The following is a 25,215-nucleotide window of genomic DNA, read 5'->3' on the forward strand; positions in this document are numbered from 1 at the left end:
ACTATACTATACATCTGGAATTAATACAGAGTAATATTGAATGTAAACTATAATTAAAAAATAAATAAAAGTAAAAAAAATTTTAAAGCTATGCAGTAGTCTGGCTTTGTTCATAAACAAGGTAAATCAATCTCTCTTTGTTAATTAATTTAGCTGAAAGTCACCTATAACTGGCAACATCAGTGAGATATTTAAAACCAAAATAAGCACTGTAATGTACTTAGAATTAGTACCCAGTATGTATATGTGAATTTAAAACTATTATTGATATAGTTGATTGATAATGCCATCATTCTAGTTCCACAATCCACATATTGAATTAGTATTTCTGTTGATATAGTGAACTGAATTTGATTAAAAAAAGTAAAGAAAATTAAACTTAGGCTCATTTAAATTTCTCCCCATGTAATTGTTAACTGTGAATCACCTATCATTATAACGCCCTTGATACAGTTCATATAATAAAATTCTTTAATAATTTAGCATAGTTTAAAGTTGAGATATATATGTTTTTATGCACCACAATGTATTATATGGATAGTGTTCATAAATCCTCAGATTCATAGTAGTGATAAATCCCATGGAGTTAACCTATTTTATGTAAATTATTTATAAAGAAACACATATTCTTATTCTTTTATTTAAAATGATTATATTTCAGGTATATTTCTTTTATTTTAAATATGTATGATTGCCCATGATGACTAGTTTTGAGCTTGGCACAGGACACTAGGGGGGAACAAAACGGACAGGGTACCTTCTTATGTCTGGTGTAGCCCCAAAAACAGTCATTCTTACATTTTCATATATCCTTTATGGTTTATTGCACTGCTCACATATATGTGTACAAAACTAGTTTGTTTTTATTTGTTATTAAATTAACATTTATTTAAAAGTTCTAATGGAAAATTAGTAACTATGACAAAATTGTGGTATGAAATTTTTGTCCTAAAGTTGGCTTAGAAGTTCTCTACCCTTGTGGATAGAAATGAGTCCCAAAGTCTTCTGTCCTCCTCCTCTGTTGGTGCAGGGACTTTCTGCTCATCTTTCTGTTTTATATGAATGGACATTAAATTGTGAATTATATCTTGCTGTTAGAGAGGATACATATTCCTGTCCCCCACTGCCTAAGTCATCTCAATCATGTATCATTCTTTGGGAAACTGTCTAGTCCACTGACTTGAAAGAAAATGATCTGGTATATCTGACCTCATTCAAGTGGGCTTTCCTTCATAATGTCTTTAGTTCCACAGAGGTAAGTGTGGAACTTCAGTTTTTCCAGAAGTATGACAGTTACAACAGTTAAGCAATAATGCCACAATTCTACTGTTTATTAAAGAAGCATGCATCCCATGCAATAAGCATTTTAAGCTATCAGCATTCTTTGTTTTAAGCTTCACATTGAATGTGTTCTACTTTGACCATCTTCCTTCATCACTTTTATATGTTATATTATAGGTGCTGCTGTTTCAAGACCAGAATTATGGTCTTCACTATGAATACACGATTCCATCAGACCCTCCTCCAGAAAATCAGAGCTCTAAAGCACCTGGGCCACTTTTCATGTGGACACACACAGGCTGGGAAGATTGTGATGCCACGTGTGGAGGAGGTAAAGGATTTTCTAATATTTATATTTCTGGGATAGTAGTTATTGTCTGACTAACTGTTGATAGTTAAGACAGATCTGCAACCTCTTCTCTAAAATTCCAAACTCCATAAAGAATTGGAAAATGAAAGTTTTTTGTGACGCATTTAGTGGCTAACCATGGAATATTTTGTGGCAAAATTTGATGTGAATTGGAAAAAAGTTCATTGAGAGGTATTACATATCTCATTGCTTTGCTTTATATAAATATTAATTTATTTGCTTACAGGGGCTTACTTAATATATACTAGGGGCCCAGTGCACGAATTCATGCATCTTGAAAGGAACTCTGGGCCACGAGGCTCTGGTGGGCACAGGGGCGGGTTTTGGCCCATCCTCCATGCCACCACCCGGCCCCTCCTGCCACGGCTCCAGGTACCCTGTCTGCTGGCAGCCCCGCTCCCACTGCCGCTGCTCCCATGCGCCGATGGCACCAGCCCTGCTTGCACCTGCTGATGGTGCAGAGCGATTGGGGCAGGTGCCGTCAGTGGGTGTGAGTAGTGGCTGCTGCCCTGATCATCAGATTGTTCCTCAGGAGCAGGGGGAGGTGGAGAAGCCCTCAGGGGCGATCTGGCCTGGCAGTCACTGCTTGCACCTGCTGATGGTGCCGAGTTATAGGGACCGGCAGCGGGCACTGGCAACAGGTGCAAGGGAGGCTGGCACCGGCAGCAGGTGTGAGCGCTGGGTGGGACTGCAGCACATGGGAGCAAATAATTTTCAGTAACCACCAGAGGCTCTCCCCAATGACAACAACCGGTGCCCTGCCTTGGTCTGGCACCCCCGCTCACCTGCTTCACCATCCCTCCATGGCCAATGCCCTCCATGTTCCATGCTCTGCTGTCTGCTGCCAATGCCCACCATGTTCAGCGTGCGCCCCCTGGTGATCAGTGCATGTCATAGCAACCCGTTGTTCAGTTGTTCTGCCTTTTGGTCTGTTTGCATATTAGGGTTTTATATATATAGATACTTTTTATACTTTACTTTATTATTTGTATAAAATATTAAAAGTTCTAAATTCCAAAATACATCTGCCCACAAGACCTGAAATGCATGTGAAGGTGCTAGGAAAGAGCAGTATTGAGTTTGCTTTTGAGTTGTCTGCATACACAGGTAAGAATGTATAGTGCAAATGAAGAAAATATACTGAAGACTCAAGGGAGAGGCCTGGAAATGCAGGCGATAATGGCAGAAAATAGAGCTAAGGTCATGGAGGGGGTCTAGTTATTGGTAATAACCAGACCAGGGGAGCTATTGACTTAACATGAAAGGCAAGATCTCTGGGAAGAGGAGAGGGCCATGAATGAAGAAGCCTAGGTATTATAAGAATAATTCAAGTAATTCAAATAATCCTATAATTCTTAATTACAGAAACGGTACTAGGATCAGTGTTGGAAAATGTAACGATAATGCAGTGGCTGAAATCTTAGAGGGAGTGGCCCAGAGGTAGAAGTTTGACTACACCAAGAAGGAGACTGGCGGCAGAGTTGATCCGAGGCTGGAGGTTTAGGAGGAAGGAAGGGGTGTGGGCTGGCAGTGGCAGCGAGGAGCAGGACACCCACGCTGCCCCTCAGTCAGAGGTACTGGAGAGAGAATGGCCCTTGGCAGGGGCTCTGGGGAAAACAAGAAAGTGTCTTCAAGGGAGAGAAAGAACATGCTGGAACATTGACGGTGCAGAGGCTGGAGGGAGCAGCTTTTGTCCCCACATTCCGAGCTTTGGTGCTCTTCTGGCTCCTGGGGCACCTGGCCCTCTGGAGCTGCCAGAGCAAAGGCAACGTTTGGGGAAGGGAAGAAGGAGATATTACAGAGCACACTTCGCTCCAAATACAGCATAATTACAACAAGGGGATTTGAAATTGTTCTCACAATTTAAAAAATGTTTTCAGTCGCCGAAACCGGTTTGGCTCAGTGGATAGAGCGTCGGCCTGCGGACTGAAAGGTCCCGGGTTCGATTCCGGTCAAGGGCATGTACCTGGGTTGCGGGCACATCCCCAGTAGGAGATGTGCAGGAGGCAGCTGATCGATGTTTCTCTCTCATCGATGTTTCTAACTATCTCTCTCCCTTCCTCTCTGTAAAAAATCAATAAAATATATTTTTAAAAAAATGTTTTCAGTCCTGCTTACCTGATACAGTTTGCATTGGCCACGCATCTCCTAGGGCAGTGGTTGGCAAACCGCGGCTCGCGAGCCACAAGCGGCCATTTGGCCCCATGAGTGTGGCTCTTCCACAAAATACCACATGCGGGCACGCACGGACAGTGCGATTGAAACTTCGTGGCCCATGCGCAGAAGTTGGTATTTTGTGGGCATCTGCTCTGAGACTTGGGACCCTCTGCCCTCCTGACTTCTCCTGCAGATGCTCCCATGTTCACACACAGGCCTGCCCCTCTGATCACTCCTCACTGATGCCAGGACCTGTTTCACTTCAGGGCTTCTGCCTCATGTCCTCCACCCACATAAAAAATAAAAAATAGAAACAAGCATACTTGAAATGAAAATCTGCATGGTTAGAATTTTCTCTGCAGTAAAACTCAGGTAAGAATGACCAGCTGCCGCCTGAGGGCAGGCTGTGGGGAGTGGCCCCGTGGAAAGGTGGATGGTTTCTGTTAGTGCACTGACAGGTGGCCCTTAAAGTCTGTTTACATTTGAAACTCTAGACAGGAACATGTTTGCCCAGTGAATTTTATTACCCTCAATTTTTCTTTCTTTTATAATTGTGGTCTAATAAAAGCTGCATCAGAAGTAAACATTCAGAACTTGTCAGTCTTCAGTTTGAACAAGCAAATTATTAGCGTTCAATTTTCCCCCAAAAATAACATTAATGGCAACCTAGACTATGTTTTGCCAATTACCAAACCTTAAGAAATAGAGGTTCACTATAAATTCCTTTTGCTTCAGAGTCAGAAGGGCTTTCTGATATTCTTAAGCATAACTTCTAAATTATGAACATGAGAAAATTGAAGCGGAGAGAGATTAAGTGACTTCCCAAGTTCACAGGCCCATTGAGGGAGGAGCCGGATTAGAATCAGGATTCCTGAGTTCAAGTCGCCTTTCCTCCTCATCATATACTTTCTTCAAGAGCAGCTTGGAAGCTAAATGTTGTTTCTGCAAAATAGGGCATGTCCCTTAGAGATTATATAGAGATATTTTATTTTATTCTGTTAAAGTCAGATAGAAAAGGACAAGAACCATATGATTTCACTCATGTGGGATATAAAACAGAAAGCAGCAAATGAAGAAACAAACAAAAACTCATAGACATGGACAACAGTATGGTGATTACCAGAGGAAAAGGGAGTGGGGGGAGCTTGAGGGTAAAGGGGGTCAAATATATGGTTATGAAAGGAGACTTGACTTGGGGGTCGGTGAACACACAATGCAATATATAGATGATATATTGCAGAACTGTACACTTGAAGCCTATATAATCTTATTAATCAGTGTCACCCCAATGAATTTAATTAAAATTAAAATTAATTTAAATATGTTCTTATTTTTATTTCAAATGATTTGTTTCATAAAATAGTACTAATTATATACAGACTCTACAATTTGTGCTTGAGTAGACCTTCTCTTTCGAATCTGTTCCTTTGTGTTCAGTCAACAGTTTTCAATTATCTCTGACAATGTTAATAGGGCACATATTCATTTCAATGCCAAAATATTCTGGGCTTTTGGATATTATTTTTCTTTGCAGTTCATAAATTAAGTGGATGGACAGGATTTCAGGAATCTCATCATTTCTGACTTCGCATTGTCAATTTTATAGCCAGAAAAAGCTTTGTAATCTTTCAGCATATTCATGAATAAAATGAGAGTAAGTTCAAAGCACAGAACATTGGAAACAGATTCATGCAAAATTTATCTTCAACAGAAAAGAGAAAAAATAGCACTATTTTACTTCACGGGAAAATACTATGCAAGAGCAAATAAAGTATCACAAGGCATATAAAATGTCATTGTTTCACATAAGTTATTTTTTAAATTCTACTGTAATGCTTAGATTGCCAGAAATAAGTGGGGAAATTTTAAAAATATATATATACCTTGTTTCATGTAGCTACATTTTAATGCTAATGATCTTTTGCATCAGTATCTTCAACTACGTTTTAAAATAAACCAAAATAAAGTTTTTATTATGCATTTCCATTAATTTATTACTATTAGTTATAAGATATGAAAAGCCTAAGATCTAAAACAAATATTATTTTAAAAATATCTAATGGATACTGGTGATATCAAGTAAATGTTTCCAACAGTTTAAAATACATACATGTTTCATCATCTTTTTTTTAAATTTTATTTTATTGTTTAAAGTATTACAAATAGTAGTACATATGTCTTCCTTTCTTCCCCATTGACCTTCCCCCCGGCCTCCCTTACTCCCCGGCAGAGGCCCTCATCCTCCCCTACAGTCCTCCCCCCACCAAGTGTCTTGTGTCCATTGGTTATGCTTATATGCATGCATATAAGTCCTGCGGTTGATCTCTTTCAAAATCATCTTTTGAATTCTAATGATAATTCTAGAAAAATTTAAATGGATATATCATTTGTGTTATAGCATTGACCGTTGAAATCAGCCTTTTTATTTTTAAACAGCTTAAAATGTACTTGTGAAATAAGTGTTTACTTTGCTTTAGTTGTTCTAAAACATCTAAATAATTTTGGAGGGTATGTTTTAAATTTATTTTGGTTTGCATAAAAGATCTGTTTTAAGTGATCTGGATCTCCCAAGGCATTAGAGATGTACCATTCCATAATACCTGAGGTTGTATGTGGAATCTGCATTTCACACAGGGCATGCTGCTACTGTCTCATGCCAGAATTTATTTATTTATTTATTTTAAAATATATTTTATTGATTTTTTACAGAGAGGAAGGGAGAGAGAGATAGTTAGAAACATCGATCAGCTGCCTCCTGCACATCTCCTACTGGGGATGTGCCCGCAACCAAGGTACATGCCTTTGACCAGAATCGAACCCGGGACCTTTCAGTCCACAGGCTGATGCTCTATCCACTGAGCCAAACCGGTTTCGGCTCATGCCAGAACTTATTGTGATCTGGCGGATAAATTAATTAAAGAAAACCTGGAAGGAAGAGCGCCAAATTTAATATCCTATTTTTGAAATAAATGAAGAGTTGAGCATGCTTTTAGGAAATCTAAGTAGATACAATGTAAAGTGGAAAAATATAAGCCAACATTCCACATTCTCCACATGGGTCCAAATCCTTGTAGTTTACAACTCATGCTGTTAGCCTTGAGCTGTGGTATCTGAGACACAGTTCCTTGTCCATGATCAGATTCTAAGGAGGCATCCAAGCCTTTGGGTCCAAGTTGAGGAATCATCTTAAGATACAAATGCCTGTACATTTTCAAGGGTGTTTTCCATTTTAGAGGCACTTTGAATGTACCAAAATAAATGCTATTAGCAATAAATAAATAAATAAATAAAATACGCCAAAATATATTTTCTTTTAGCATTACTTTATTTCAATAAAATCAATACAATTTTGTATTCTTCCTTTACTTAAATTAATAAGGACTTTTTATGTTAACATAAATTCTTTGTAAACTTGAATTTTAATACCTAAGTGATAACCCATTAACTGATTTACTACAGAAAACTGTTCCCCATAACTTGTCATTTTGTTTGCAGATGGTTTTTCACCATTTTAGGAAACATAGTGTTAAGATAAATCTCTTCGTAAAGAAAGCACTTTGACCTTGAATTATATGCTTCTATTTCACTCATTGATTCCTTTACCAATACTGACTGCGCACTCACTCTTGCTGGGTGGTCAAAAGACGAGTGCTTTCTGCTTTCAGAGACCTCTGTGTCCACCTAGTAGATAATAGCAACATCACTATGCAGAGTGGTCGGCGGAGATGCAGAAACCTTTCTAGGGATATGCATAGGTGCAAAGGCAGTGGGATTTAGTGAGAGCATTTATTACTAGGGTGTAAAATATGAGGATCAAGCTGTCAGAAATGATTTGATTGGAAAAGAAACTAATTCATGAAGGTCCTTTAGTGTTATGCTAGCACAAGTTGCATTTAACTTGCAAGTTATGAGATCCCATTTAAATATTTGTGTATGGAAATGACAAAATCAGTTTGGATTATATATTGGGTATAGCCTACAATACAAAATAACAACTTTTCCCTAAAATATAAAAAAATAAGTCATTTTTAATATTAAGCCCAAACCCTGAGAAAAAAAAATTATAGAGATGTAAAAATTAAAAAAAAAAAAGTCTTAGAAGTAAATGCCATGATGTGGGGAAAAAAATTATACTTTGAAAATAAACAGCATTTTATGTATCTTTAAGATGTGCTCAGCTCTAACTGGTTTGGCTCAGTGGATAGAGCGTCGGCTTGCGGACTCAAGGGTCCCAGGTTCGATTCTGGTCAAGAGCATGTACCTTGGTTGCGGGCACATCTCCAGTAGGGAGTGTGCAGGAGGCGGCTGATCGATGTTTCTCTCTCATCGATGTTTCCAACTCTCTATCCCTCTCCCCTCCTCTCTGTAAAAAATCAATAAAATATATTTTAAAAAAAGAAATGCATGAATACAAATGAATATATATAGACAGTCTTATAGAGTTCTATAGTTCTGTTTAAAGGTTTGGAATGTCGGTGACATTTAGAGAGTTTCAGTTATGCATATCGAAACACTGAACCCACTCCCAGGACATGTTTCTGCATCTATGATGCAAGTTTTAGAAATCTGATCTACCTGGATAGAACATAGTTTTATTAAAAAAATAATTGTTTCAGGGGTTAAATACAGAGCATAGAAAAAAGAAACAGCTTATCTCTGAGCCTGGGAAAGAAGGAACACAATGTAGTATCTCTCTAGAAAGAGTCGGTAAGTAAAAAGGACCTTACGTTTTCGAATTTTGCCTAAATTTGTCAATGAGACAGAGGCATAATGCTTATTTTATTTTATTCATAATTGTATACAAAACATCAAAACAGATTTCCCCAATATAGATTTAATGGGAATGACCCGGAGGTGAAGTGAATTGCCATAAAGCAAGTAATACACTGTCAACAGCCTGCAGCTACTCATGGTTCAGGCAGAAGGCCAGTTCCTTCACTTTCTGTTCATCCCTGGGTCCTGCAGAGCTGGATGCATTATAAATACTGCTATTACATGCTAGAATGGAAATTTCCTGTGTTGGCTGGGACATAAAAATATATAAAAGAAAAAAAATCAAACAATAACATTTCCATATGGCTTTATGATCTTAGTTGTATTTTCATAGGCATGAAGTATCTGTAGCTCAGCAATAGATTTTTTCCCCCTGATTCTATTGTTTTTGTTCAATAACATTTTTTTTTAAATTAGGACTAGGTTCTTTTATCTGCCAAAAAGCTTACGATGCGAGCTTCCTTGCTGCATTGTGGAAATGTCCCAATTCATATTCACAGGCTTTCAAGCGTTCTTAGAACACCACTTAGGCGCTCCCTGAAGTGGTGCTGATAGTTTTATTCCTCTTGATATATCAATACTTATACTGAAAAGATTTTTTTCAATAGCTCAATATGTTAGCTCTGGGCTGACATAACTAAGGTTAGATATTTACTGAGGAGGGGAAGAAAATGCAGTATAATTAGCCCTGAGTTATTTATTCCACGACTACATACATGTTTAGCAAAAGCCTTCTGGATAATGTCTGTTTGTCATCTTCTTGTGTTGTAGTTGGCAAAAAGCCATGATTTAAATTAGTTTAGGTAACTCCATCTATTCTGTAGAAGAGTGTCTTATGACTGAAGTCTTTAAATTAGATTTTAAAACTAACATTCATATTTCATAAATGTAACATTTTTAATCCTACTTTTAGGTTGGCACCATTGCAATGCAGAAATAATACATAGGCTAAAGTGAGAGAGAGTTGGCATATCTTTTTTAATGTACATGCCAGGTCATAAAGGAGCACCTGAATCATTAGAAAATAGGAGGAACTTGACCAAAAATGTGTCCCAAAATCTTGTACATTTAGATATCTCCTACCAGTGGGCCAGTTTTTTCTGACAAAAAAAGAAAAAAAAAGAGTAATATAAATCATTTCTGCATCTTTAGTAGTTTAAGTGTTATGTGAAGTTGATGGGCATTGCACATGACTATGATTAAATCTAATATTATACCTCCTCTGCTAGAAGGTGCAACTGAAGATCTAAATGGTTTTGTTTACATGATATGCAATAAGCACAGATACATTATTAGTTAGTACACATATGTCTACAGATATAGTCAGGCTTTTATACTAGAAGTTATCATGGGACTATACCCAGCATTGAGAGGGAAATCCAGGGAGATCCTGAATTTGTTCCTTCGCCTTCCACTTGGCCACTCCATTGTCTCTCCCATCCCCCATGTAAGTCAAAGGAAAAGATACTCAAAAATTATTTAAGTATTGCTCTCTCTGTCTACATTCCTTCTTTGTTTTTCCCTTAATGCCAGTCTTCCCTCTGTTAACGAATGACAGAGTGACTTCTCAGCCACCAGCCCAGGTTGTCCTATTTGGCATGACCCACACAAAAACTTACGGCTTCCTAATTATCATTGCAAGACCGTCATAGGACCCTAGCTAGTGGGCCTTTGAATAGTGACTCAGAAAACTCGTGATTTTTTTCTTAATCCTTAAGGATGCATTATATATGCATTATATATATATATATATAATGCAAAGTGTCCCCTTGGGAGTTCAGCTGGAAGACTTTGAGTTCAATTGCTTGCTATGACATGTGCTGACCACTAGGGGGCGGTGCAGAATGAAGGCAGCCCCAGCCTGCAGCTGGAAAGAAGGCCCCGGCCAGCAGCTGGAAGACCCCGATCGGCCGATTGCTGGTCAGCCCTAGGAACCCTACCTGTGCACAAATTTTGGGCACTGGGCCTCTAGTTTGTTTATAATGTCAATCATTAAGTTAGATTATTCAATCTTATGTAGATATTTGACCTTTGTAGAGAAAGAATTAGCACATATATATTAGGCTTTTGAAGTGTAAGGTGAAATGAAAGTGTGGTCAGGTATGTGTGCTTATGGGGCTCTCTGAAATATTAATACAGCATACAAATTGTCACTTTTACTTCCTGTTACCAGGCTTTATCATACCAGAGAGAGTAGAAAAGCCAGTTTTCTGAAATCTGGTGAACAATGGAAAGGGTCCCATGGCTGTTCTTAGAGAACATGGCAGTCATTCAGGAATGAGGATTTCTAGAATTCTTGGGGCCTTTATCAGAGGCCATAAGAATAAAGGTCTGAGTCATACTCTAAGCTTGCTTTCCATAACTTAACAGAGCACTGATGATGTACAACCAAACATGCATGCATGTTTATGGGAGTTTATGTGCTTTCATGAAGGTACATAGGTGTATGCAAACATATCTTTCCACCACTTAATGCTAAAGATGGCATAGCCCTTTATAACAAGTCTTTAATTAATATTTTATCAACCTATGGTGCCACAATCCCTTTATAATACAAAACTTGCCATTTAATTTCTAATAAGGAGAAAATTACTATTCACCTTTCTTAAACCTAAAGATACTTTTTTATGTAAATAATATCATCTTCATTGATCTAGCCTAAAATTTGTTTAAAATATCTCTGGAAATTACAACAAGCCTGTGAACACCTCCTAAATCCATTAGATAAAAGCCTATAATAACACTCTTTATATGTTTCTTTCAGGAGAAAGGAAGACAACAGTGTCTTGCACAAAAATCATGAACAAAAATATCAGCATTGTGGACAGCAAGAAATGCAAATACTTAACCAAGCCAGAGCCACAGATTCGCAAGTGCAATGAGCAGCCATGCCAAACTAGGTAACCATGTCCCACACGCTCTGAGTCTTACCAAAGTCGCATTTTCTTTAAAACCAATGCAAGAGATCTAAACCAAAATGTAAGCTTTTAAATAAAGCAGGGTCTAAAAAAGACAGAATCAACTTGATGGGATGAACATTGGAGTGGTATAGAGAGAAGCCATGCCTTAATAACTAACAGAGGTGGATGAGTGGAACCTTAGTATAACTTTGGAGCAGGCTCGCAACAAGGCTGTTTGGAATGGCCTCTCTCACAGGGCTCCTGAAAATCCATGTGCTTTCATGTAAAACGATGCTGGGCGTTGTGGGACTAGGCCCCAGTGTCAAATGTCCTAAAAACTTGTAGGGATGGAATGACAAAAAGAGTCTGAGGCTGGGTTGATTCCTCTAGAACATGGGGACAGGAACATTTCTAGCCTGACACTCAGGGGTTTGTTGAGGTTCAGTGAGTTAGGGTGTAGTTTCCAGTTCTAAGGAAGTCAAACAGAATTGGTCTCCTCTCACTGTAATTTCTGCAGTGGAGTCAGTGAATGTACACATCCTACGACTCAGATACGCAAAGACTTTGTAGTTTTGCTGGGATCTGTAACTAATAAAATCTTCATGACCCTCCATCACAAAGAGTAAGTATGGGCGGTGAAAGGGGGAGGAGGGACAGAGGTGCCTGCGAACTCTATTTAGGCTTCTCTAATCTCTGCGGGGGTGTGGTCATGTAGGCTAGTGCTCAGTTCTTCTAGTTTCTTAACCCCCTCCCCCGCCTTTCCCCTCTCTGATGCTCTGCATCCTGAGTTCGCTCAAGTTCTGCTTATTGGAAAACTGCTGTTAAACCCTGCGGATCTGGCTTGTGCTATGTTAATGAGAGCTTAAAAGAATTTCAAAAATCCTTCCTTCCTCTACAAAGCTGACATTTCCAGACTTGCTTTTTTTTTTTTTTGGATTTCATATATTTAAGGTATCAAAAGCTGATTATCAACTTTTCCTTCCCTTTGCATTTGTCCTCTAACCATCATACACCTCCCCCAGGAAAGTAATATGCTTCTTAAGTATAGGACAAAAGAATGATCTGTAAGAGAATGTGCAAAAGGTAAAAGTACTTTACAGTACTTTCAGTAATGTTACATATCTGCCTGGCTATAAGCTTTTCAGCCTAACTACATAAGTAATTAAACTAATTAAGCTTTTTTTATAAGGCTGAGTAGTAATCAACAGGAAAGACAATCTAAGGAATTATTGCTTCCAGCAGTCATATCTTTGGGTCCTTTGCATTTAGTACTGGACAGCTGTAGAAAAGAGTTTTGGACCTTTTTCCTGTCAGCTAAAGAACCTGGATACTTTCTTGTTATTACCAGAGGCCCAGTGCACGAATTTGTGCATGGGTGGGGTCCCTCAGCCTGGCCGGTGATCGGGGCTGATCAGGGCCTGCTGGCCGGGGGTAGGGACCGTGGGAGGTTGGCTGTGGGAACACATTGACCAACAGGAACAGCTCCTGCTTTGAGTGTCTGCCCCCTAGTGGTCAGTGTGTTGTCATAGCCACCGATCGACCCATCGTAACAGTTGCTTAGGCTTTTATATATAGAGATTATTCCTAAGAATTATCTTTATCTTTATTTCTTTTTAATAGATATTAAAATGCTATTTATCTTGCATCGAGTAATTTATTAAAATATTTCAAAACACCGACAGCTCCTGCATTGAAGTTCTGCCCCCTAGTGGTCAGTGTGTTGTCATAGCCACCGATCGACCCATCGTAACAGTTGCTTAGGCTTTTATATATAGAGATTATTCCTAAGAATTATCTTTATCTTTATTTCTTTTTAATAGATATTAAAATGCTATTTATCTTGCATTGAGTAATTTATTAAAATATTTCAAAACACCATTTGTTTTATATACCACCTAACTTTCCCATATGGATGAATGAGTAATGGCATTTTCTGCTATATTGGGAATCTTGAATGAGCTGCTTAAAGGACGAGAGTGTATTTGTCACTTTCTCACTTCGTCACAGAAGGATCAGAGTGTACAATGCACGCCATGCATTGTTGTTCATTCGCCGACCTTGGCTATCTTAGGAGAAAAGGACTCGATAATGACTTGGTAAAATGAATAGTTTTAAAAGGTCAGTCTATTTCTGAGTGAGGGATTTTTGAGCTAGAGACTGGAAGTCTTTTTGTAAGAAATCGATATTTTTCTTCTCTTGGAAAAAAAAAGGCAGTATATTTTTGTACTACTGAGAAGCTATATTGATGGGGTTAAGCAAAATATTGGAAAGTAAGAATGAACCTGGGTGATTATTAGGGACCATCACAAGAAACTTTCCAAAACTTACTGGCATTACACAAACTTTATATTTCTCCTGCCTCTTCTTTTGCCCCACCTAGTAAGAAACATTCTAATTTCTATTCACATTTATTGAAAATGTCACCAAAATGTCTGATGGAACCCTATGTGCCAAATATAAAATATATTGATGTCCTAGTAAATAGCTTTGTAAGAAAGAATCTTAAAGATAAGAAAGTGGGACAGTTCCAAATTAGATGGATTCTAAAATACGTGTTCTCCTTTTTGAGCAGTTTTCACAAGGAATGGAAAAAAAAAACTTTTTATCATTATACTAAGAATCCCTGAAATAATTTTATTTCAAAAAACGAGATTCCATAACATTGCAAATTGTTCTTTTTTTTCAGTTGGGGATTCCATAGTTGGGGAGAGAGGGACATGGGTTTTAATGTGTATCCTTGTGCAGACAGATGAAGCGGAACCTGAATGAAATTGGATGATAAGTACACCCTTTAGGGAAACACCCAGTAGGAACCTCCAAAGCCAGATGGTAGGTCCACATCTTTCTTAGTAGGCCAGCATACCAGAACCTTGCTGGAGGAGATACTAGAGTGCAGATGTCATCATGAAGTGTTTTTCTGTTTTGTTTTTTCGTTGTTCCCCCTCACCCCCCCACCCCCCGACCTAGAAACAAAGGCATAGAATCATTTAGAAGTAAACCATTGTCCAGATAAGAAAACTAGGCTGTAAGAGAATGTAGCATCTCTTCGTCTCATTGTTAAGAACATACGGACTTAAGTAAATTTGGAATAACAGAGGCTATTTCTGTAAAATGGAGAGAAACATACGGTAAATTCCATTTCAAGAATGTTTAATGCCAAGCTCTTGTATGAAAAGTGTTACAGACACAGAGAAGAATAAAGCCCTGGCCCCTGCCTTTGAAGAGATTATGTATTCGGCAGCAAAAGAAGGCCACGTTCTCTAGGCAGCCTGTGAGCCCCTCCACTTCCCCAGAGAGTAACGTTTACTTGTCTTGTGAGTGCCACAAGCCAGGTGACACAGGGGAAAAGGGGACACAATCCCTGTGGGTTGAATGGGGGAAGCTCTGCTAGGAGGAAGGGACTTGGAGCTGCTATCAAGGATCTTAGCAGAAAATCATCCAGAAACAAGTGCTGCGAAGTGACCACAGAGAGTGTTTGGGGAACCAGCTGAGCATATGGCTTATTTTCTAAACAAGTGGGCCACGAAGCTAGAGAAGTTTATGGATGAGTATGCCTTTTAGAAATATAATGTAGTATAGATGGTATATACCACATACTGAGCACCCATTGTATGTCAGCCTTAATAAGCACTTTTACAAATGAGAAATACTTAACAGATATTAACTATTGTTTTAAGAATATGCACAGCTTGTACAGAACCCAGAACTAAGTCCAGGCTTCTGACTGCCCTGCTCTGTGCTTAAATGCTACCGTGCAGATAGTTGAGTGGGGAACTCAGATCCCACTGTGAGGTTGTCCCAATGAGGGGAAATGCAGAAAGGGTTTTATTGACAGCAATTGTGCAAGCACCAAATTTCGTGAAACACTTTTCTGGCAGAGGCCTTGGTTCATTCCTGAAATAAATTTGGAGCAGTGTTTAAATTAGGAGTTCTTAGGGGAGACCCCAATTCATTAGAAATGATAACTGTCTTTTAATTTGTTTCAGTGACTGTTGCTTTACTTTTATTTGTTTTTAATCTTTATTATTGAAAGTATTACATATGTCCCCGTTTTCCCCCATTGACCTCTTCTAACCCACCTCCACTTCCCACCCCAGGCCTTCACCACCCTATTGTCTGTGTCCATGGGTTATGCCTATATGCATACAAGTTCTTTGGTTGATCTCTCCCCACCTACCCGCTACCCCCTTTATTCTGAGATTCCACAATCGGTTCCTTGCTTCTATGTCTCTGGATCTATTTTGTTCATTAGATTCCACATATGAGTGAGATCATTGATACTTGTCTCTCTCTGACGGGCTTATTTTGTTTTCTTGCTTTACTTTAGATGGATGATGACAGAATGGACCCCGTGTTCACGAACTTGTGGAAAAGGGATGCAGAGCAGACAAGTGGCGTGTACCCAACAACTGAGCAACGGAACCCTGATTCGCGCCCGGGAGAGGGACTGCGCTGGGCCCAAGCCGGCCTCTGCCCAGCGCTGCGAGGGCCAGGACTGCATGACCGTGTGGGAGGCGGGGGTGTGGTCAGAGGTGCGGCACACGCCCCATTTCTTTCCCTTCCCTTGTCTTTTTGACTCTTAGATTCTTTAAGGTCGTGTTGTATCATGTTTAGAATCTGTGCACGACAGTGAGTATTTTCCAATACCATCTGTTGATTTTGCTGATAATAAAAAATATGCTCATTATAAATAATTTTGAAAATAGGAAAATAAAGATTTTTTTACTCTGTATTTTGTAAATAACGTAACATGATGAAGAGCATATTTTATGTACATTTTAGAATCCTGCTTTTTCATTTATATACCATGAGTATACTTTTAAGTGGACAGATATTAAAATAAACATTTGACTCATCACAAATCCCTGAACATTCAAACGAGAAAGGAGAAGAAAGGGATTAACATTTAACAATCATTTTCTGTGAGCAAGGACTATGTTTTTAATTAATATTTAGTACGTTATTTCTTTTAATCAGGAATTCAAGAAAGTTATCAGTTTTATCCTTTTATAATATAGCTTAGAGAAATTAAATCATTTTCTTGAAAATTCAAGATAGTCTAATGCAAGCCATAAATTATGAGATATTTATGTATTGGTGAAAAACCTGAGTACGTGTAAAATATTATTAGCTCCATGCTTAAGTTTTCAGGAACACAACTGTTGGAATCTGCATGGCCGTTCCTGTCCTGTGTTGTTGCTAAATGTTTGCCTGCACCTCTTTCTTTAGGCCTTTTTCAGAAACAGATATAACTTGGATTTTCACATTTTGCCATAGTTCCCATTTTGCTCACACTCCCCTGTCCCACCTAATGCCATTCTGGTCCCTGTGTCCAGATAGTCAGTGATACGTACCTTTGGGAAGTTTTACATAATAGAAAGCATCAATGTAAATGGGCGGGCAAGGTTGGTGGAATATACATGTGTGCTTCCTATCTGTGATGTCCCCAATGTCAATCAGGCATCAGTTATTTATAATGTAAATTAAACTGTTTGTGAATCAACTTTTATTTCAATCCATACAACTATTTAGAATGATGTTTTCTAGGGTTATATAATCATGTAAAGAAATTCTTTTTTATTTTTGCTAAGATTTTCTTGGTTTTAGCTTTAAGAACAGTTTGTGAGAAATGGCATTCTATAAGAAATTTGGACACAGGCAGTAGTGCGGTGATGGCGAGGGGGTATGGAGGTAGGTGGAGGTGGAAAAAGGTATGGGGGGGGGTAAATAGTGCTGGAAGAAAAGAAAATACATTTGAAAAAATTCTCATTTTTTACATTTCTAGGCTAACACAGATAAAATCTTAGCAAAAATAAAGCAATGAACTTTATTACACAATTTATGTAAATATTTGATGTCAATCAAATGTAGCATTTACATTTTGATCATTGCATTCTATTTGTTTTTCCTAAATAATCCCTATCTCTATTTCTCTCTGCAATCCCGGTCCTGTGCTCCTGAAAGCCTTTCGCCCCAGCACTGTGCCTGAGCTACCTCGGGCCTCTAATACTGGTGCATAGCCTGTTCTCCTTATTCTTTATGTGGGTTATAATAGGCTTACGGAGATGAGTAGGATCCACACTTTACACATGTAATTTCATCATTTGTCTCTCTTCTAAACACTGGCTTTATGCAAACTCTCTGATGTCTTCCAGTGCTCCGTCAAGTGTGGCAAAGGTGTCCGTCAGCGGACCGTGAGGTGTACTAACCCCAGAAAGAAGTGCGTCCTTTCCACCCGACCCAGGGAGTCCGAGGACTGTGAGGATTACTCCAAATGCTACCTGTGGCGAATGGGTGACTGGTCTAAGGTGAGAATTATTCTGCACATTCTCGGTATTGGGTTTCAATAATATCCTCATTGCCCTGGATACTACATCCATATAGTATGAACGTAGGAGGGATGGAGGATAGAGGTAAAGATTATGGGATATGGAGTATTATATCCTCAGGTTCAAATCCTGCCTCTGCCCGTAATCATGATCTCTATAAAACTGTTTTAAAGATTAAGATAAAATGTATAAAGCAATTAACACAATTTTGGACACAAAGAAAGCTCTCAAAATACAAATCATTGTTGCTTTGTTGCTAGTTTTTGTGATTTTGTTCTTTGTCAGATTATTTTTTGCATAAAACTTCCCTAAGAAATAGAATACTATCAGGTGAGTCAGTTCAAAATATAATTAAGGAAAGTATTGGCAAAATCAAACAAAGGAATGCCCATCATAATAGGTAAAAGACAGTTTTTTCCTACCAATATTTGGGTTTTTAGATAGAAGAAAAGAGAAGAAACGGAATTCTTGAAGCCTTTTGGTCAAATCAAGTGGACACAGTTCATTTAGTAGTTGAACAGTAAGTTTAATACCATGATATTAATAATGCTTATTTAAAATTTATGAATGGAGTCTCATATAAATGAGCCATAAAAACAGGTCACATATTCACTCTGCAAAGTGACTCAATAAATAAATATATAAATCCCATGGTTTAAGGTAAAATTCTGATCACACCTAGGGAAAACAGCTCTCAAATACTAGTTTTCAGAAATGTAAATATTAATCAAATGGTCCCCTGTGACTTGCCACATTTTGCTGTAATCTCATATACTTATTGTTATGGGATCATAAAATTCTAGGGCTTAGAAGAGACTTAAATCCTCTCTTTTCCCCTTTTATTAATTGTATAAATAAAAAGCAGTGGGTGCTGGGGAATGGTGGGGAGTGCGGTAGCTCTTCATAAGTAACACCGAGGGAAATTCTGAAAGAAAATTTTTCATTGAACTATGCACTGTGGTTAGCCAGGTTGCTCAATATTGAAATCCGTGACATTGCCTCTCTTCACTAACAAAAGTTTGCATATTAACATAGCATTTGAGTTCTCAGTAAGCTGTACTCTCTTTCCACTACTTACAACATTCAGGGTTCACACTGGGACTCTTACAGGAGGCATTTGTAAACAATGTAAATCAATCCCTGGGTACAGAATTGGGAAATATTCAGCACAATCCAGGAATCTTTTAACTGGTGAACCATAAGGAAACATTGTACTTCAGAGTAAACAACTTTTAGGTGAAACAAAATTCCAAATTAACCACAAATATATATTTTTAATGTTAAGGTTTATTTATGTTTCCCCAATTCTTAGAGAGGAAAAATACAGTAGGATGATAGAGAAAGACAATGATTTGGAAGTCAAGAGACATGGGGACAGTTTGGACTCCCTCACTGTGCAGATGGCCAAACTGGTTAAGCCATTGAATACCTTTGTGTATTTGTTTCCATAGGAGTGAAATAAAGAATATAGACATCACTATTGTGTGTATACATAAACTCTTAATTCAGCTCTGAAGCTATGAACCGGGATGAGAAAATAGAGTACTAGTTGGAGGGGGCGGAGAAGATCGCTTATTGCTCACTTTCTATTATAAGAACTCCCTATTCCTTTATTTGGGCTAGTGAAATTCTAGAGATTTTCCTTAAGTGATTCTAAACTAAGGAAAAATTTCAAAACCACTAGAATATATGAGTGACCTTTTCCAAACTTTATTAGTAGAAATATTTTTAAGTGATAAATGTTAAGTCTGTTAACTACAAAAGACAAATTTGTAATTGCAAAAAAAACCCAGAAGATTCAGGTTTTACTGTAAATTATGATACAGAAGTAACTGAGCTCCTCCATTGCAGCATATGGAAATAGGGCTAGCAAATCCTATTTTCATGACAAAAACTGTTGATTAAAATGTGCCTATTATGTGGACTCTGGTTAAATCTTAAGCAAGATCAAAATTAACTGGAGAGATTATAGAAGACATTAGTTTTGGTTTTTTTATGCTAAGCCTAAAAATATATATATTAAAATTTTACCACAATTTCATGTATCTAACTTTTATTTTTTTTATTTTTATTTTTTTAAAAAACAAACAAACATGTATCTAACTTTTAAATATACTTGGATTGAATTACTTTAAATTGATTTTGTTGAGCTACCAAATATAGTACATGGCCATTGTGAGGAACAAAATCAATAGCCTCAATATATATTCATTACTGTTCTATGACCTTACCTTTGTTTGTTCGACGGTTTGTTTCTTTGTTTGCTTATTTAGGAGATCCAGTATGTTGCATTTTTCTTCTCTTTCTGTGAATATAAATCTGCTCTTTACCCTAAAGCCATTTTCTCCTTCATTTATATCGGAGGCCTCAGCATAACAGATTCAAAAGCAGTAGAACTTGAAGCCAGGGGCTACATGTGAACTTCATTGATTTCTCTCCTCCTTTTTTCACGCCTAAGATACCACTATCGTGTTAAAATGAAGACCATCCCAAAATAATTACAGAGAAAAAGAATAATGCTGTGATATTTCAATTTCAGTGGTTAAAATATTAATGGACAGAGGAAACATAGATCTCTTATTCTTACCAGCTGTGACCCTGGGGTAAGGAGAACAGTAAGATGTGTGCAGTGGGAGTGGATTTCTGTGCTCTTCTGAGGTTGGTTCATCGGTTAGTGTCACTCAAATTCTACTAACATTGTTAAACTACTGATACACCTAAGTGGACTTACAATTCACCCTTGCATTCTTTAATCCGGAGTATTCAATGGACTGTCCAGAAAGTCGAGCTCTAAAGCCCCGCTTCAGTAATATTAGTAGAGAATCAGTTAAAAGACAGATAGACTCAAAAAAAAAAAAAAGACATTTAGACTCTCAGTTTCACTGTGTAAAACTTATTGACCACTATTGGACCAAGGTAATTTGGGCTAAACAGTTAAGGCTTACTAAGAATATGGTTTATGCCTCACACTGTGTTCACTGCATGCATGTCAGCCTGTGTGATTTCTAGCATTTATGATTTGGTGGTGTGTAAACAGTGGGAAAATTGCTCTCAGCTTCCAAGGGAAAATATAGATCCAAGTGTACTCAAAGAGAGAAATCTCCTGTCCTAAAATCATTACCTCTGATTTCAACCCTGTAATAAGTTGAATAATACTCATGTTTATTTCATCGAGATTGGAGAGTTGGCAAAAATAGGATACAAACAATGTGGTTGTTCTGTTCTGGCTGGGCTTAACCGTTGACACAATTATGTGCCACACTGTGACCGTATCTCTGATGCACATATGGCTTTAGGGTTTTTCCTGGGAGAGCAGAATACAACCCATATGTTCTCTGGCAGTATAAACCTGTATTTACTCTTTTTTTTTTTAAATATATTTTATTGATTTTTTACAGAGAGGAAAGGAGAGAGATAGAGAGTCAGAAACATCGATGAGAGAGAAACATCGATCAGCCGCCTCCTGCACATCTCCTACTGGGGATGTGCCCGCAACCCAGGCACATGCCCTTGACCGGAATCAAACCTGGGACCTTTCAGTCCGCAAGCCGACGCTCTATCCACTGAGCCAAACCGGTTTCGGCCTGTATTTACTCTTTTAAGCTGAACAAAGTATAGAATACTGACTTTAAAGATATATACTGACTTTAAAAATAACAGCCTCTTTATGTTCAATTAAATACCATATTTTCTGCCTCTATTTGGCCTGACTTTATTTGACCTTCTACAACTTTCTTGTTTTCATTGTTGGAAACCAGTAGAGGAGCAAATGAAAGAGTATTGTTTTATCTACCAGTTAGACAGAATTTAGTCCTTCATGAAGCTTTTTAGAGTTAACTTTTCTATGCAGTATTAACAAATGGTTTATACTTTTTCAGGTGAATTATAAGGACAACAAAACACCTTGGTATTGCAGATAATCATGGTTTATTTTCAATTTATACACTACAATTTGAATTTAATTTGGTCCTTTAAAATTCTGAGAAAAAAGTAGTATCATATCAAATTATGACATGATTAATAGATTATTTTGAGAAGAGATTATGAGTCTTTTGTGATGATGTAGTTCAAAATAATGCTCAAAGCACAAAAAATCATTTTGGGTGATTTAATTATATAGATGATATGATATATCTTTGTTTAGAAATAGTATATTTAAAGCTTTCAGTATAAAAAAGTCATTTTTAACTTTTGCTGCAGAAGGAAACCACAATTATAGTCAGTATATTCAGTTGAATAGAGAGAGGAATTAGATAGAAGAGGAACCCAAAAACTAAGGTAATTCTTTCTAATCAGTAGGGGAGCATATCAGACTAAATACGTGTTTCCTAACTATACAAATTGCATTTAAGCTAATAGGAATTCTACTTATTCTGAGTCATTCTCTGAGTGGAGATTTTCTAGTTCTATGTAGTTACAAATCTCAAAACGTTATGCTGCAATTATTTTTTTCTGAAAAACAATGCTGCAGCTCAAAATAAAACAAATCGATTGCTTCATAGCTTATTTTTGAAACCATGAAAAACCAGCATCTACTTGTATTATTTCTGGTAAAAATAATTTTCTTAGCACACATACTACAGATGTTATTAAAATCCACCTAGTGTATTATATTGTCCTTGGACCCTGTAATAACTATGGGAAAATGTGTCCTGAATAGTTAGCACTGTATTTTTCAAAGAAGCTCAAAAATAGAATTTTAAGTTAATTAAGTAAATTATGCTCTTTCTTTAAGGTGGCTTTGCATAATCAAATGTTATAATCTTAAAGTGTTCCCATATTGCATAATTAGTAAATGAAAACAATTCAACAGGAAGGTGCAAGGTCAAAGAAACAACAAGTCAATGAAAGATTCCTTAGTGACATACTTCAAACAAGCCTAGAAAGACAAACAGATGATATATTTCCCTGTCATACCTTTATTCAGATTGGCCAGCAGTCACTGTAACTGGGTTGGTTTGCGCGTTTTCACCTATCGCTAAAAAAAAATTATTTTATCTTGCTCTCTTTGTTATATTGGATTTGTACGGACAGATCATGTGAATTTGAAGCTCTGAATATGATAATAGGCTATAATAGGCTGTTCTAAAATCTCACAGCATTCCTAGCCTGGTGATACGCCTTCTATTTTCTATACAGAAGCTTGTCACTCCTTAAAATTAACATTGACAGTAGTAATTGTGACTTATCACAGTTGGTAGGAAATTATGGGTAATCACCAGGGCCATTTCTTTCCACTGAAGGAAGACTCAGGGAATCATTAAAGGAAAGTTAAAGAAACATCTTAATCAGTGCAATCAAGAATATCTTAAACTAAATGACTAGATAATATCATGTTTTTAATGATGCATCTCTGTAGCCTAGTGTTTCTGCATTAGTTATAAGGGAATGAAAAGAACCAGATCCAAAGTTCCCAAAGGAGGGATTTCTTGTTGCCGCAGGATCAAGCTAGGATCTTAGGACTACGGATTCTTGTACGTCTGGACTGACCCACCCCAATTGAAATCAATTTGCAGGAGATCCCAGCATGCATCTGAGGCGATGCAGAGCTTGCTGGTTTTAAGTGAATTCTTTTAGGTTAATAGAGGAAGACTCAATCAGTTGTTGGAAGGATTTCATTCAACTTTGAAGAAATAATTAGCAGCAATAGCAAATAACCAAATTAAATACCCTACAGGATGTAAAAATAGAAAATGTTAAGTATTGGCTGAAACTAGAGAATACAGTAAAATAATGAATAAAATGAGAAATGCCAAAATGAAAAAAATACATTGTCTTTCCAGTCTGCTCAAAACCATCCATGACATTAGCATCAGTAAAACTGGTAGCTACCGGAAACCAGAATGTCATCCTTTTTATAAGGCTAAATTCATAATTTACGAATTCTTGAGACTTGTATCCCCAAAATTATGTCCCATAGAAAACTCATTCCTTGGGATGTGGTCTCCATGTATGAGAAATGCTATAATTAAGCAATGATAATAAACAAATAGTTTTTGCTGTAGGACTTTACAAACATTCTGCTGTACATAGTAAGTCTCCAAGGGAGAATATAGTATTTCTCTTTTCTTTTTTCTTTTTACCAAAGGTGATTTTTGCAGAGCATGTAGCTAGTTTGTTATTTAGTGTAATACACTTTGGGGAAGCTGGCATTAGATTATTCTGATTTCAAAGACTAGTTTGGTAAATATTATTTTCAAACTAGAGAAAATTTGTAAATTGAAATCAAACTGAAGTTATCTATAATCTAAAAAGTTATTTTTGAGATGAATTATTATTTCTATTCAAAAGTATTTTCTTTTTTTAAAAAAAAGTAGTTTTCAATTACAGAATTATTTTCTAAGTATTTCTACCAGTCTATTGATATTTGGAAAAATAACTGCTTATCGTTTTTATATTTTAAATAATCTCATAAAACAGGAGAAAGGGGTACTCAAAGGAGCAGGAGGGAAATCATGGGAAACAAGAGAAGAAAGTACTTTTAAGAACATTCAGTGAGATGGGGACTGAGTCAGGGGGAGTTAAAGAAGCCCATTCTCACAGTAAACTTCAGCGGCGTTAGGACTGTGCCATTGGCATTCCAACAGTTCCTGAAATTTGGAATATTTAAAACAAAATGTCTCATTTTGTTTCCTACAACCAATTTCCTTTTTCTGGGAAAATGTTGATATCATCTTCCCATTTACCCAGACTGGAAGCTACCCTGAGCCTTTCTTCTATACACACGTAGGGTTTTGTCTCAGTTGCTATTTGTTTATTTGTTTTTCAATCACAGTTGACATTCAATATTGTATTACTTTCAGGTGTGTAACAGGATGACCAGACATTTATATAACTTACAAAGGGATCACCTCGAAAAGTCTACCACCCACCTGGCACCAGACATAGTTTTCACAATGTTATTGACTATATTCCCTGTGCTGTACTGTACATCCCCGTGACTGCTTTGTAACTACCAATTTGTACTTCTTACCCCCGTCACCTTTTTTCATCCAGCCTCCCAACTGCTCTCCCATCTGGCAACCATCAAAAGGTACTCGGAATCTATGAGTTTGTTTCTGTTTTGTTTGTTCATTTATTTTGTTCTTTAGATTCCACATGTAAGTGAAATCATATGGTATTTGTCTTTCTCTGACTGACATTTCACTTAGCATAATACCCACAAGGTCCATCCGTATATTCACAGATGGTAAGGTTTCATTCGCTTTTTATGGCCAAGTACTCTATATATATATATATTCACATCTTTATCCAATCTCAGTTGCTCTTTATTCCCAGTATAATACTACTATCCTTATTTTTTCACCAAGACTAGAGTAAAAATTTCTAATATGTTCCCTTATCCACATACTCCTCCTCTTTCACATCCATTCACTCACAGGGATGACTTCCTCACTCTGTTCTA

General features: G+C 37.4%; 1 protein-coding gene across 1 annotated transcript in view; it reads left to right on the top strand.

Annotated features, from left to right (window-relative positions):
• ADAMTS19 (ADAM metallopeptidase with thrombospondin type 1 motif 19) overlaps positions 1-25,215 on the top strand; it is a 199,919-nt gene that overhangs the window by 161,505 nt on the left and 13,199 nt on the right. The window contains exons 21-24 of the mRNA XM_006763708.2: positions 1,459-1,612; positions 11,346-11,481; positions 15,809-16,013; positions 17,637-17,789. Of these exons, the coding sequence (XP_006763771.2) occupies positions 1,459-1,612; positions 11,346-11,481; positions 15,809-16,013; positions 17,637-17,789 (648 nt within the window). The remainder of the gene's footprint in view (positions 1-1,458; positions 1,613-11,345; positions 11,482-15,808; positions 16,014-17,636; positions 17,790-25,215) is intronic.

The sequence above is a fragment of the Myotis davidii genome, unplaced genomic scaffold, assembly GCF_000327345.1.
Source record: "Myotis davidii unplaced genomic scaffold, ASM32734v1 scaffold319, whole genome shotgun sequence".
Classification (NCBI taxonomy): Eukaryota; Metazoa; Chordata; class Mammalia; order Chiroptera; family Vespertilionidae; genus Myotis; species Myotis davidii.